The 16,676-nt window shown below is 45.0% G+C and overlaps 1 protein-coding gene across 2 annotated transcripts in view; it reads left to right on the top strand.

Annotated features, from left to right (window-relative positions):
- The window catches only part of SERINC4 (serine incorporator 4), a 119,104-nt gene that overhangs the window by 99,983 nt on the left and 2,445 nt on the right, over positions 1-16,676 (top strand). The window contains exons 9-11 of one of the 2 annotated variants that reach the window (XM_088473009.1): positions 3,767-3,839; positions 4,216-4,261; positions 11,716-11,869. In XM_088473009.1, the coding sequence (XP_088329135.1) occupies positions 3,767-3,839; positions 4,216-4,261; positions 11,716-11,869 (273 nt within the window). Of the gene's footprint in view, positions 1-3,766; positions 3,840-4,215; positions 4,262-11,712; positions 11,870-16,676 lie in introns of both variants that reach the window. The other variant, XM_088473008.1, reaches the window with a different exon arrangement.

Genomic DNA, 16,676 nt, shown 5'->3' with positions numbered 1-16,676 from the left:
AAGCACGCCCACCTGACCAAATCCCCACCTGCCCCAGTGCTAGGTTCCCCTGCTATCGTGAAATAAGTCTCAGGTTGATCAGCAAGGGGCTCAGTGGCAGAACTAGAGAGGGTGCATAGGGTGTGGCCACAAGAGGACCTGGAGGTGTGTGTGGAGGTGCCAGTTATCCCCCAGGCCCCCCCCTCCCCTCCTGCTCCCCCAGAGGACTCCACTCTTTTCTCAAGAGATTCTCTCTTTGATGCATCTGCCAGTTCGGAACGCTAATTCTCAGAAGAGACAGCTGTGCCTTTGAAAGCAGAGTTGGGGATCAAGGGCTATAGCGGCAAGGCTGTATTTCTACCCAAATGTTACAGGACCAGGCGATGCTGCTATCTATAAGGTATGTAGGGCTGTAAAAATAAAAAAACAGCATGCCTCGCTCTTATAGGCTACCAGCCTCAAGCTGAAAATGGGTGATTATGTTAGGTGAAGAGTTCTCATTTTGAAATGCATTAGGTCAACATGAGAATGTTGACAAGCTTAGCATGTGTACATGCATTATGTCTGCATGGATGACATATTGACATGATAGGATGTCGACCTAATGTCCCTGGTGGCTCAGCGGTCCCAGTGGTCATGTGACCAGCACTTCCAGCAGAGATGTCTGATGGAGCGGCGTACTGGTGAGTATTTTACCCCTATCCCTAATCATGAACCGTAACCTTCCCCCTATTGCCTTACCCTAAACCCCGTCCCCCACCGCAGCCTAACCCAAACCTCCTACTGCAGCCTAGCCTTAACTCTCCCAGCGGCGCCTAACCCTAATCATTGACATTCTCAGAATGGCGACATTTCATAGGGCAACATTTCAGATGTGAACATGGTAAACATGACAACATTCTAAGGATGTCGACATGGTGTACATCACATGTTGAACCATGTCGACATTGTGGTGTCGACATTATGAAAATCGACATGTTACTGTTGACCATGTGACTGGATCCCCTGAAAATTACTGGGGCTCTTCCTGCACCACTAGCTCTGGGGACAGGTAAATTAATTAGATTGAGACCTCTGGCGTGGAACTCCGCTGCCTACATACTGGCTAAATGTCATCCCATAAGAACTGTGGTGGTTAAATTGCCCTAGGACTGCCCTCTTAGCGAAGTCATGTTACCTTTATTCACATAAACTGCTGCATGTTAACGCCTCATTGTTGAAATAAAGAGGGTAAGGGGAAATCAAGCCTGTAATGTTTTTAATTTGGCTGATGTGCATATAATTGTGTTTGCCCTTATAAAAAGCACTTGAATGTTTTTGGCTTTTTTGTATATGAAGCTTTTCAATCCATTGCTGAGGTTGCGCCTTAGTGAGGTGTACAAATTAAGTAATTTTGTTCACCCAAAAAGATTCTGCAGGCTCCTGGTAAATCAGGAATGACTTACCAGGATATCCAATATCTTGTGCAGATGAATTATTAATTAATTTGCCCATTAATTGGATGTTAATTTTAATTAGTTATTTATTAATAATTATTTTATTTGGCCACAGAACGCTGCAATCAGCTTAGGCCCAGCAGAAGACCTTTCCCTGGCTGCCCAGTCAGTTTGCATATTACTTTACACTGAGCTGAGCATCACTCAAAGTTCTTAAAAACATTGGGAGACCTAGAAATGGAAATCAGGCACTTTGCGGGAGGGAGTTTATATCTAATAAATACAAATTTGGCTGGACTTCTTGTTTGCCTATTGTATAATTACACCATGTAAGGAAGTCAGCTCAATTTTGTAAAATGTGGTATTAGATATAATAGTGTGGAGGCATTCACAAGGCCACTGTGTATCATAAACATTTTATATGTCCTAAAAAGAAATGGTCTTAGAATTACTGCACAAGAGCCGCTGCCTTTGAGATGATGACTGAGACTCTCAGTCGGCTTGACTATCTCTGTGACTTGAGGTGAGCTAAGGATACACCTCTCTGTGCTTCATGACATGCAAGTTCCTGTTCATATCAAAATGCCCAGAGCTTAGCTTCCATGAGCCAAACACACTGAACACACACCTCTGCCTTCAGCAAAACTATTCTGACGTGACTTAAGCTGGGTGCTTCTATTTATTGACTCTTTACAAACCCTTCCTCTTGTAGGCCTGCTCAGTAACGCAACATAGGACACTTAATGGGTTATTCATCTACTTCCATTGTCACCATGTGTATATTCAGTCTCCTGCATTTCATCAGACATTGGTTTTATAAGCTAATCTCTGTCACCCTCTGGTGCATCCTTTCCAGATCTTCTACTGGATCTACTGGACATGTCAATAGTCTACTCCTCCTATGAGATACAGTATTTTAGTATGAAAGTAGAGTACAGGAATTGGGTAGCCGAGTGAGCAGGTCCTATGATCCTCAGCTACAACAGCAATCTAGCCATGGAGAAGTGGTATAATAGGAGCGGGCAGGAGTGAGTAGCTGTGGGGAAGAGAAGGAACAGCCACTACAGTAGGTCAGTAACAGGCAACAGGTGGTCCTTGGGGGGGGGGGGGGGGGGGTATGCTGTCCGTCTAGCCTTCACTTGCAGCCCCCAGGGGCTCTTTCATGCTGTGTTGTTATATTTATTTGTTATACCTTATAAGGCCTGCTTATATATAATTACATATAGGTGTCTCTTTCATTGATCAAATGTATTAATTTAACTTACTACTGAGATTAAGGGTAATGTGTGACCCTTTTGAAGGTTAGAGGGCAGAAATACCCCTATACCCCTTTCAGACAGACACCCCGGCTTTAACCTGACTCAGACCCGGGACACAGAACTCGGGTTGAAGCCGGGGTTTCAGTACTTACCCCCTTTCATGCTGGCGGATGGATCTGGGTTACTCCCGGGTCATTGACGTTCACACATGATATGTGACTTCCAGAGACCAGGGTCTTCCGTCTCTCAGTACCCTCCAATCAGCTCCTTTTAGGCATGACCGGGTTATCGTGACCCAGGTTATGCCTTTCACACAGGAGGCTACACGGATCGACACCAGGAATATCCCTGGTAGCAACCAGGGTCAAAGTCCCGGGAATTTTGACCCGGGTTGACACTGTCTCTGCCTGAAAGGTTAATTAGTAATGAAAACACTTAGACATCAGCTAGGAGATCTGGAAAACATGACCTGTTAGGGATCCTGAGGACCGAGTTTACGAAACACTGATGTACTTAATAAGTGCTAGTCAGAAACTGATTGGTTGCTAGAGGCAACTGCTCCATTTGTCCACTTCTGCACTCTGTGGGAGGCTTGATACATCTTGTCCCTAAGGGTCTAATGCAAAGTTGAATGGATTCCTGTTGGCTTAGCGAATCTGGCACTGCGGTAATGGCCACATGCAAATACAGGAGATGCAGAGGTATACACATTACCTCTGAAGAGGTGTAAATGGGTGTATGTTTTGCACCTATTTTATGGCGGGTGCAGGTGCGGGTGCAGGTGATAATTAGCACATATAGATGGTCGCATCTTGATATGTGTACAACTCTGCATATTTGCGAATATATATATTGTATTTGGAGCAACATAAGCCCAACTTAATTCCAATTCTCTCCGTCAGCCCCTATTTGTTAAACATGAGCATGTGCTACTTATTTCACATATTATTCTGACAGGATCTGTACAACAAGCACTGACATGGAACCCGGGGGCTATGGAACTATTCATTGTGTTGCGGAAAATCTACAGGATATTTACTCTGGTTGATGTATTGTCTCCTAACTTTGTATGTACATTTGTTTTATTTACAGCAATGAGGCCTCTTACCTAGCAGAGATGTTTGGCCCAATGTGGATGATTAAAGTCTACACATATGAGTTCCAAGTTAGTACACTATTATTCTCTATTTTGCACAGTCACAATGATTTCCATAACCTGTCATTATTTCTGGTAGCAGAGTGATTTTTCTCACATTTCCCCCTGATGGGTCAGCATTACATCCATCTGCTCAGTGCACAGTATTCTAAGAGGTTCATTGCTAGTTCAGATGAGCTTATTCGATGAAACAATTACCACGGTAAATTGAGCAGCAAGAGAAGAGTGACAAATTGTGCACTGTGATGTAGTCAGATCGGAGGTGGTTACACAGCCTGTACTGTAGTGATGTTACATTTTATCATGTTTTCCATCTCTCCTGATTATATTTTTAATTTTTAAAAAGATTAACTTTTGGGTTTTTTTGTGTTCACTTTTTCTGTAGAAAGCATCGTGCTGCTTCTGCTGTCCGGAGGAGGATGAGGAAGGAGGTGATACATTGTTCTGCAGATTTCCACGCCTATATATTAATCTTTACTAGACTAGTTTTGATCTTTAAACTATATAATAAGTGAGAAAGTGTGTGTGTCTGTCTGTCCTAGTGTTTGTCCTTTATGCACGGTCAGCGTTTTGGACCTAGCTCCACCTAATTTGGCATGGTGGTGTAGTTTGACCAGGATTAGGTTCTTGCCTAAGGCCCTGATTCAGAGCCGGATGCTCTGACAGAGCGCTCGCTCTGAAGCAGGGCTGGTCTTTTTTTTTTTAGAACGGCCTCCTGGCCGCTCGCATAGCTGTGGGTGACTACCCACAGCTATAGCGAGCGGCCAGGAAGATGGTCGCGATGGTCTTGCGATGAGACCCTTGTGGTAGGGTCTCATTGCCGCAAGCCCCAGAGAGCTTTCGGCTCAAACAGAGCTGAAAGCTCTCCCCCTGACATCACTTGTGATGTCAGTGGGGCCGGCCCCAGACGGTAGGCGTTCTCATGGGAACGCCTCCGTCTGGGCAGCCATCCCCCTTGGCCCGCCCACCAAAGGGGGCGTGCTGTCACGCAACATCGACAGCACGACCCCTTTGGTACTAGACCCGGAGCGACGGCTTGCCTGTCGCTATCCGGGTCTCGCGCATGTGCACGACGGAGCCGGCTCCATCATGCGCTCTGGGCCACCATCGACCCGGTTGCGAGTGCTCAGCGCTTGCAACCGGGTCTGAATCAGGCCCTAAGTTTGAACTTTGTCAGGACCACTTACTGTCACACAATCCCTGAAAATGGTTACACTCTTAAATTACACAGGTTCCAGGGATGGTTCCAGTGGAAATTGGCAGTCTGACAAAAACTGTGAGAAAGCTAAAATAAAGTATCCTTTTAACCTCAGTCTGAGCAAACTTGATGGCTCACACAAGTTCATATTAAATCCAGAGCCTCTGTGTTTGCGTGCAAGGGCGTAATCTAGAACTTTGTGAGCCACATAGCAAGATCTTAAAAGGGCCCCAGAGGTATAAAAAACACATACATTTGCCCCTACACAGAGCCCATTATGCCACACAATAATGCCTCTTACATTACACAGTAATGCCCTTTACAGATTATACCACATAGAGTAGCAGTGGCATTATTCCACACAGTAGTAGTGCGCCTTACACATTATGCCCCCCCAGCAACTCACCTCCCCGTGTCCCTCCAGCAGGCTTTTGCCTTTCCCTGTGTGCCATCAGCAGCCAGCACATGTGGATTTGGGACCAGGCCACCAGCTCATTATAGCTGACACCCCAGCAGGCAGCGGCAGACATGGACAGACATCGCCGGCGCAATTTGAATCTGGTGCTGGTTGCAAGCCAATCGGAGCTTGCAGACCTGTAGCCAAGCAGGAGCCACCACTACTGATTGGCTGTTGGTCCGTGAGCTCTGATTGCCTCGCGACTGGCGGCGCTGTTGTTCCATAAATGCCTGCCAGTGCTTCAGGTGTAACCATCTGACGGGCCGGCACCAAATCAACATCGCTGAAGCCCAGGCCCCCCTCGATGGCCTGCCACAGAGACAGCTCAGGCACCATAGCAGCCGCACCCCTTGCACCCACGGTAGTTACGCCACTATTTGCATGCATGTTAGCAAACAGTGGGGTCCTTTTCAGGATCAATGGAGTGGAGTTATGGGCGAGGACAATGTAAACAAATAAAGGCCGCAGGTGTACTTCAGGGTCCAGTCTTCAACCCGGGCAACGCCAGGTATCCCAGATAGTATAAAATTTAGCTACAGGAAAGTGCTCCCAAACAGTAAGCTACTGTTTGTCATTGGTAAATAATATCAGGATTCTCTCCTACCGCCATGTTTATATTGTGCACATTTGGTGTATTTAGATTACTTTTAGCCTCAGCTGAAGTAATTTTTTAAGTAGGGGCTGATCGTGACTGAAGACATTATTAATTGTAAACCAGAGAGATAGTAGATGTCATTTGTGGGCTGAACCAATGTTTGTGAGAAATCTGTTACTGGTGCATATTGAGCTGCAGTAACTAAGTGCCCCGGTGATGTTACTGTGTATCTGCAGCTGGTGTAATATAATGGGATACTAAACTGCACAATGGATTTCTCTAAAAACTATGAATTCTTTGTAGCTATTATTGGCAAGTAAATGTTACCAAGTACTCCTCCCATGTCTCCTAGTGTGTAGATGGTGAGTGCGCTTAATAAATCTGTAAGTACATCCATCCAGTGATATCTGACTAGGGGTCTGATTCAGATTTGTATGCAAATTTTATGGTTTACGTACAAATCTGTAGAAATCCGATGGTGGGGAGTGAGGGGGCGGTGACTAATGCAGAATTCCTAACAGCGTGAAACCCTGAGGGCTACTCAGATGGCCGATGTTCACGCAAGTGATCCAATGGCTGTGTCCTCGGCAGGGGTGTGTCTATAATGGGTGCAGGGTGTGCTGTGCACACAGACCCGCACTGCACACCCTGCACCCATATTATTTAAGACTTACGTCTCCGAGGTCCCGTGCCGGGTGTCAGCGCTTTACAAAAAGACGGAAAAATGGTACTGGTATGGTATCACATAGTACTGGTTATCATCACATTGGAACAAACCTCTCATTCAGTTTACCATTCCAATTTTTCTACTAAAATACTACTCACTCCAGTCTTTCTTTACTTAAAATATCTGGAGAAAGGAAGGGAGCATTGGGGCTTTCTTTATTTTATGTATGTCTTAAATAATATGAGTATTGGCTTGTATTGGTTGCACCTAACTATGCAGATTCTATTTTATGTATTCCTTGATGTGTATTTTTTTCTGGTCAAAGCTCACGCACCCGCTGCACTGTAACATCACAGACACATGGTGGATCTTGGGTTGTGCTTTTCCTTCCTTCCCTTTCTTACTGTACACCATCGTCTCATCCCCATTGCCAACAGCGTCATTAAACCTTTGGGTTCAGCCGGCGCTGCTTATTTGTGTATTATGTTTAATGTTTATAAACCTTGTCCATGTTCTGCAATGTTCTGTCCTTATTTTTCTTGTTTTGTTCACATTGTTTTCGTTCATGTACTTTAAAGCTGCATACACACGTAAAGATTTTCTGTCCAACCATCCAACTAGTTGATTGGTTAGAATGAAAATCTGGTAAGGTATGAAAGCAAATGACAATCAGCAATTTGCTCCCAAATGCCGGAAAATGGTCAAAAACTGTTATTTGAACAAATTGCTTAGATCAAACATTTAACAAACTTTTCTGAACGACCATTTTCATCTGTTTTCTGGCATTTAGGAGCAAATTGCTGATCATCAGTTACTCCCATACCTTAACAGATTTTCATTCCAACCAATCAACTAGTTGGATGGTTGGACAGAAAATCTTTACATGTGTATGCACCTTTAGGGCTGATTCAGAGCTGGATGTTAATGATGCAGCTGCTTCGCAAATCCAAACGATTGCGTACAAAGATTCAGCATCGGACTTAGATCAATCAGTTATCGAAGATCTGAGTAACCTTAAGGTCTTTCTGGGTGGACGCCGGAGCCATGTTATCTGTGTTGTACAGGATCGTAATCACAGTCTGCGACCCGCCACAACCACAGCTGTCCCTGACTGTCAATCACACTGTGACTAAGTCCTCGATGCGACCGCTGATGGTAATGAAACTTGGGGCATGCGCAGTGTGACTTCGATACATGCGCAGACCACCCATAATCGCTTACTGCGTAAACATCGGCATTGCATCCATCTCTGAATCAGTTCCTTTGTAAGCCTTGTGGTGCCAAATAATTAAAGGATAATAATAAATCTTGGTTGTGGATCTTGGGTGGAAATCTTAGTTTAACCTGTAGCAGTAAGAAATGTCCACCCTATGTATATGCCTGCAAAACAATTGTACACATTCTGTAGCAGCTTCCACCTTTATGTGCAGTCCCTTATATTAGCGAGTACAGCCTGGTGTAGCTCAGTGATGTCCCTTGGGTCCTATACGCTGCGAGTCAGCCTAGTAAATGCCACCTGCGCCTGCACGGCTGTTGGTGAACAATAACTCTGATCATATGTTGCCAGCTGCTGCAGTTGCAGAGTCATTTCATAATCTGGTCTATATTTATTTGGCCTGGAACATAACAGTCTTTTGATTTTGTTGGCGCTAGATATACATTATTTATTTATTTATTTATTTATTTATCTATCAACTTTGTTTTTACAGCTTTATCTGCAAGTTTAAAAATGATTTTACCAAAAACCCAGAAATATGTCAGACATGACCCATGTGTGCGGAATGCTATTATTATTATTCATTTTTATGTAGTGACAACACATTATGCAGCTTTACAGAGAGTCATTCACACCAATCCCTGCCCTAGTGGACCTTACAGTCTATAGATATGCTATACCTATATATATGCTATACCTATATATATGCTATACCTATATATGCTATACCTATATATATGCTATACCTATATATGCTATACCTATATATATGCTATACCTATATATGCTATACCTATATATATGCTATACCTATATATATGCTATACCTATATATGCTATACCTATATATATGCTATACCTATATATGCTATACCTATATATATGCTATACCTATATATATGCTATACCTATATATGCTATACCTATATATATGCTATACCTATAGATATGCTATACCTATATATATGCTACACCTATATATACTATACCTATATATATGCTATACCTATATATATGCTATACCTAACTAGTTATGTGACAGAGGTCTCTGGGGGTAATTCAGAGGTGGATGAAAAGCAGGAGCTGCGCCACTACTGTGAAATGATGCTTATGCTGCAGGCGATGGGCAGTCTATTGAGATGCTCACCAGCTGCAGCTCGAATCCTTTGTGGTGCACACAGTGGCGCTTCATTGAGCAGACATCGGCCGCACCATCAGACTTCTGTGGCTGCCGGGGTTAGAGTAACTGCGTCTTCCTGCGCAGTCCCTGATACCGGCTTGTTAGCAGCACCGATCTGCGTCCGCTGGCGGTGATCATCGGAACACATGTGCTGTGCCTTGGACGTATGTGCATAAGTAACACATTGGGCGCTTGCGGCTGTGTCTGAATCAGGCCCTCTGTTTCCTTCAGCATGAATTGTATGCAGTCTCATTTCTTGTTTGCAGATTTGTTTTGAAATAATTGGGGATCCATGTGCACCGCACACCCTGCAGCCATTATACATACACCAGTGGGGAGGGTGCATTTATCTCTCTGCGTAACACTTATTTTTTACATGTCCTTGGAGTTGGTGAAAACTAGACCTTGGGTTATAGCACACCCAGAGTAACTTTCATGGAAGTCTTACAGGGTTTGATAACAGAGAACCAGTTTACAAATATGCTTACGAGCAGTGGCGGCTCCAGAGGTGGGACTACAGCACGGTCCAAAATTCAAATAGGGGAGCCACACCAACTGCCAGTGATATTTGGCAGCATTTGGGGTGACAGTTGACATGTGACTCCCCTGTTTGAATTTTGGGCCGCGCTGTAGCCCCATCTCTGGAGCCGCCACTGCTTACGAGACAACTTAATACGGTTTTATAGGTAATTACTGGTGCAACAGCCAAGCATAATTCTTAGAAACTCACCCTAGATTATACTTTTAGCCGGATGATTTGTACAAATTCCTAACACTCTTTATATGTAAACATAGGCAAACAGAGGGGAGTTTCCGGTTGCCTGGAAACCCCCCTCCCCAGCCCACACCATGGCCACAATAGAAATAGTAATATAATAGAATTTTAGAGTTGCATGTTCTTCTCAATATCCCTAATTAAATAATAGGCACCACCACTTGTGGATCTTTTAACATGTGTCAGCCAGTGATAAATACACCTGTGCAACAACTAGGAAATCTGGAAAACATGCACTGTTAGGGTTGAACTGCTACAGACCATTTACAGGGTTAATTATTAATACTGTTATCTAGTGCATAAGGAGACCAATATGTACATATATGTCAGGGCAGTGCTAGGTTCTTCTGCTGCTCTCCCAGACTCCCGGATTTGCTCCAATGCTCTGGAATGTTGCCCACATCTGAAATAAAAAAACATTCAGCTCAGGCAGGATGGCCCTACCGCCATATCTAATTGCTTACTGTGATCGCTGGTCCTGTATATGCTGGAATTATGACATATACTGCACTTTGTATGACGCAAATTAAAGCTGCATAAGTGATAATTATGTCCTCTTCATGGTCACATCACTTTAAAATCAAGCATTTGTAAACCCCCTCTAGAAATTCTGCGTTTGCCACTGGTAAAGGTGCTTTCCTAGCAATGTAATAAAATATTCTAATGTACAATAGTAACACGTACATTTAATAAACACAGTCCTGATATCATTCTAATGATTCATTTAAGACATAACAGACTACAGTTAGGGTAAACATTATTTTAGGAGAAAAATTGAGACGGGGGTTGATTCTATAGGGTTAGGTGTCTGCATTCATAATGTCAACATGAGACACTGAGGAATATCATATCATCCCTGGTGGCCCAGCAATCACTTACCTGGTCCCGGCTGAAACGATCTGACCAGTGGTGGCTTCTAAGTCCTAGCGGTTATGTGACCATTAACCCTGGTTGATTCATCTGATGCGCCAGCGTTCTGGTAAATACAGTCCTCCTATTGATTACCCCTCCCATAGTGCCTAACCCTAACCTCTCCTTAGTGACTAACCCTATCCCTCTCATCCCACAACCTAACTCTAATGTTGACATTCTGACAATGTTGAAATTGCTCATGTCTGCATTCTGAGAATGTCGACATGTCGCCTGTCAACATTTTAACAATTTCAACATTATAACTGTCAACATTGTGGTGTCGACATGATGATTGCCGACATTTTTATTGTTGGTCTAATACTACGTCCAGATTCTATAGCGGTATTCCGTTGGACTTTGTAATGATTTTTATACACACTCCAGTAAGAGTAATATAATCTGGACCCACTGCTTTGCCAAAGTAAACAAAGGACAGTTCCATAGATGGGCATGTTATGCTGAAGGCTAATGGTAGCATTCAGTGGGGTTACTGGCAGGAAGATTGCTGTGTGTAGGAGGACATTTCTATTCATAAAGTAATCTCAAATATCTGCAGCTTCTGAATTGTTTACTTAGATATGTGTGAATATTGTAGCTCATTAAAATAGGTTGGCTTGTAGGTTAGCTTTGGCTGTCTTTTAGACTGTACCGGTCACCTACATACAGTAGAAGACAACATTTTGTGTGTTGAAATAATGTTTATGGAAAAAAAAACAATTTGCTGGGTGCCAGGACTCATGAAACACATTGTGCCTGAGTGAGGTCCCTAGTACCTGGTCAACTTGTAGGATGAAGCGTGTAGACAACAGGTATACTAAGGTCTTGCTTTTGCAAGGTGCGTATCTTTTCCATAGTGCTCTATAATCTTTATCTCTTGTCTAGTAGGAGAACGGAGTTGTCAGGAAGATGTGGATGCCAGCGGTGGACAGACAGTTATACACGATGAGCGTGAGCGTGTGATCTACAGCTATTCCTTCTTCCACTTTGTGTTTGTGCTGGCCTCCCTCTATGTGATGATGACGCTTACCAACTGGTTCAGGTGAGCATTCCGCACATTCCCAGGTGCTTAGTCCTCCAGCTGGGCTGCACAAGAGGCCTGCTGAGAAATAACTCACTGTGATTTACTGTGTACATAGATATTAGCCAGGAGAGCCCTTATACTTTCATTCATCCTGTCTATTGACATTCCCTTGTTATATGCTGATTGAACAAGTGCAGTAACTTATCTTATAATACGTCTCTTAATGCCATGTATTGCTTTGTGGTGATGACTTGGCAGCCATTCAGGAATGTCAATGGTGAAGTACCAGGAGCCATTACAGCCAGACTTACAGCACCCATCCTCCTCCACTATTCTGGCTGGCAGGAGTTATCATACAACCATTTTAATTGTATTAATTTTTTAAGCCATCACTACCTTTGGCACATACTTTTGACAGTGTTCCTTCCTAAATATTTCATCTGCCAAAAATAATATAGATTGGGATCGTGCATGAGGTGTGGGATAATTATGGCATATGTAAAAACCACAAACCGCTTAAATCAAGTCTGTTCCTGATCTGCTAATACAGGATGAGAGCTGCGCAACGCCGCAATAGTAGAGTATAAATACACCTTGATAACACAATGCTAAGAGGAAGATGAGGATAAGGCCATGAGGCTCCAATCAGCAGCTAATTGTAGCGTTTGAATTATTACAAGACAATTTTTTTTTAAAAGAATACATGACTACATACATAAACTAGAAAATACAGGAGCTGTTTACATTTTGAGCTACTCACATTATTTTTGGGTGTATATAAGCACCAGTTTGCTGTAAACTATATACATATTGTGAGTGTGGTCATTTCTTTACTACACATCAGATTTCATACATAAATCTGGGGACTGCTCCACTCCCCTGTATCACAGTGATTCTGACTCTGTTTGCTTGCCCATACATTGGGTAGAGGGTCACAGAGTACCAAATTGAGGGCCTGATTCAGACCCGCTCGCGAGCGCCGAGCGCTCGCAAGTGGGTCGATGTTGCCCAAGTGCGCATGCGCACAAAGGAGCCGGCTCCGTCGTGCGCATGCGCGAGACCCGAATAATGACGTAGTTATGGGTCTCGCACCAAAGGGGACGTGCTGTTGATGGTGATTGACAGCACGCCCCCTTTGGTGGGCATGCCGGGGGCGTGGCTGCCCAGACAGAGGCGTTCCCATGGGAACACCTACCATCTGGGGCCGGCCCCACTGACATCACTAGTGATGTCAGTGGGAGTGCTTTTGGCTCTGATAGAGCCAAAAGCAGTCCAGGGCTTGCGGCAGCGAGACCCTACCGCAGGGTCTCGTCGCAAGCCCGATGGTCTTGACCATCGTGACCATCATTTGGGCCGCTCGCTATAGCTGTGAGTGGTCACCCACAGCTATGCGAGCGGCCAGGAGGCCGCTCCAAAAAGGAGTAGGGACGGCCCTGATTCAGAGCGAGCGCTCTGTCAGAGCGTCCGGCTCTGAATCAGGGCCTGAATCCCTCCCGCGAGTTGGCACTATATGCCCCTGCCAGCTTCAGTATATTGCCATACCATGAGCAACACGTATATACTGTATTACCAGTGCAAGGTGTGCAGCATGGATCCCCCTGGAGCTCCGCACATCCTTTGCCCATGTCTAATACTTACCTTAACAGCGTTGGCACAGCAGAAATGACTGATAAAATGACGTGGCTGCCTGCGCATGCACAGTAGAGAAATCACCGGGAACATGGCGTGGGCACCATATTCCCAGAGACCTACGCATGCACAGTAGAGAAATCACCGGGAACATGGCGTGGGCACCATATTCCCGGAGACCTATGCATGCACAGTAGAGAAATCCCTGGGAGCATGGCGTGGGGAGCATATTCCCGGAGACCTATGCATGCACAGTAGAGAAATCACCGGGAACATGGCGTGAGCACCATATTCCCGGAGACCTATGCATGCGCAGTAGAGAAATCACCGGGAACATGGCGTGGGCACCATATTCCCGGAGACCTATGCATGCACAGTAGAGAAATCCCTGGGAGCATGGCGTGGGCACCATATTCCCGGAGACCTATGCATGCACAGTAGAGAAATCACCGGGAACATGGCGTGGGCACCATATTCCCGGACACCTACGCATGCACAGTAGAGAAATCACCGAGAACATGGCGTGGGCACCATATTCCCGGAGACCTACGCATGCACAGTAGAGAAATCACCGAGAACATGGCGAGGGCACCATATTCCCGGAGACCTATGCATGCACAGTAGAGAAATCACCGGGAACATGGCGTGGGCACCATATTCCCGGAGACCTACGTATGCACAGTAGAGAAATCACCGGGAACATGGCGTGAGCACCATATTCCCGGAGACCTACGCATGCGCAGTAGAGAAATCACCAGGAGCATGGCGTGGGCACCATATTCCCGGAGACCTATGCATGCACAGTAGAGAAATCACTGGGAACATGGCGTGGGCACCATATTCCCGGAGACCTATGTATGCACAGCAGACTCAGGCACAGTGCCAGGGCTTACTCAGCAACTGTACCAGTGAGAGGGGGTCTGCACGGAGACTCTCTCTCACTGCTCCTGTGCCCTACTCATGCCCATTGTTTGTTCCACCCAGTCTCTATAAATTGCAGCTAAAAAATAAAGCTGTCTAGTATTGCTGAGCAAACATGCAAAGACAGCCATTACATGTCCTGCAAGCAAACAAATAACAATGTATTTGCATCCCTTGCATTGCACCATGGTTTGTCCAGGTGCAAATTTGCAAATTTCTCTTTGCTTCCAACTCTGAATCAGCAACCATGTATATACATTGCCATCCATAGTGGCCATGTCTCTAATACACTATAGAATGTCTGTTTCATGTTGGAACCTCAAATATCATTATCCTCCTCCTGACCACATTTACTATTATTGTTTCATTATAAAAGGTGAGAACCGGTTTCTCAGATATCACATAATCCTCACTACTCAAGCAGTGTTCACAAATTCATCCAGGGGCGTATCTATAATGGGTGCAGGCAGGGTGTGTGGGGCACACAGGCTCCTGGGTCCAGGGGGGCCCCGCACTGCACACCCATAGTATTACTTACCTCTCCGGAGTCCCACGTCGGCGCGGGAGTCCGACGCTGTAAAAGAGACTGGAAAATGGCCACCGCGGCCATTTTCCCAGTGACCAGCGCATACTCTATAGACTCTGGGCTCACTCTAGTGCCCAGAGTCTATAGCTCCGACGCTGGGCGCGCACAGCTCAGTGCGCTGCCGGCCGCCGGACAGAGAGGAGGGGGCCTGTGTCGGAGACTGCACCCGGGCCCCCTCCTCTCTAGAAACGCCCCTGAATTCATCATCTGTTTTCCATGCCTTTCCTTGTCTGCTTAACAGCATTACCTGTCCTACTTCTATCCATACTAATGTGTTCTAAACCCTTAATGCCTTGAGTGTGTGCACGATTACGCATGCATGAACAGACAGAGAGAATATAAAGCAGTCACTTCACACAAATGGCCGGTATCTCCGCAGCAGTTAGAGCACTGGCCTTGGGGACTTTTCCCGGGGCGAAATTTATAAAATAGGAAATGTCCCTGGGAAACATGATGTCTAGTAGTAATAAAATACTCAGGTGATAAAGATGGCCACCTATAATAATATTGATATGCATGGCGGTATGTCTGGGCAGTACCTTTGAACATTTTTCTAAGGAGTTTTTAGCATTACTCACCAGGCTTTAATATAAAATACTTATTATTTTACCACTAGACACAAAGGGGCTGATTCTGAGTCAGAAGCAAAGTGGCTGTATTTGTGGGCAGCCGTGGAAGCCTGATTTACTATCTTACACTAAGGCAGTGGTTCCCAAACTGTGCACCGTGGCACCCTGGGGTGCCTTGGTACACATGCAGGGGTGCCTCAGGTTGGGGGTCCAGTACAAAATCAAGTTACTTATGGTCAATATAATGTAAATATGTGGACAAACAAAAGCTCAAACCTGTCCAACACCACATAACTAAACCGAAGGATGATCGGTAAGCACAATTTACTTCACTTTACTACATTTTGTTCTGAATTTCTCAATAACAAAGTTTGGCTTAGGGGTGCCATGAAAACAGTGCTGATATTCTAGGACGCCATGATTCAAAAAAGTTTGGGAACCTCTGCACTAAGGCAAGATTCCGTACAGCCAAAGTAAAATTCCATACAGCTAACGCGAGATTCCGTACAACTAATGCGAAATTCCGTACAGCTAATGCCAGATTCCGTACAGATAACGCGAGATTCCGTACAGATAACGCGAGATTCCGTACAGCCAATGCAAGATTCCATACAACCATTACGAGATTCCATACAGCTAACGTGAGATTCCATACAACCAACGCCAGATTCCGCACAGCTAATGCAAGAAACCTTGCTGCTCTGACCAATGTTTTTACACCAGTTGCCGTCACAGTCATCATTAGTATCTGCACATGCGCAAGCCCCCTTATAGGTGTAAGAGGTCAGGCAGAAACAGGCTTCCATTTTCTGTGCACGTCTCACAGGACCCCCCACAAGACAGAACAGACCTGCGCATGCGCAGTAGAGTCTGGCACAAAGCCAGAGTCTTTTGCGCTGCCGGAGAGAAGGGGGCCTGCACTGCGGCTGCACACAGACCCCCTTCTCTCTTAAAACGCCCCTGCTGCTCAGTTCAAGCCCTGAAAACGCAGAGTTGTTAGTGTCATACGAGAACACTACATTATTAGATACACCTTGAAGTTGTGTTCCTGCAGCTAAGTTTTATACCTGAACCTGTGCATAATTATATTTTTTTTAACTATACTTCTGTTATTTGCATC

Source organism: Taudactylus pleione, unplaced genomic scaffold (assembly GCF_031769625.1).
Source record: "Taudactylus pleione unplaced genomic scaffold, aTauple2 ptg000129l, whole genome shotgun sequence".
In the NCBI taxonomy this organism is placed as follows: Eukaryota; Metazoa; Chordata; class Amphibia; order Anura; family Myobatrachidae; genus Taudactylus; species Taudactylus pleione.
Note: the sequence above shows the minus strand (reverse complement) of the source record. Positions and strands in the feature narration are given on the sequence as shown.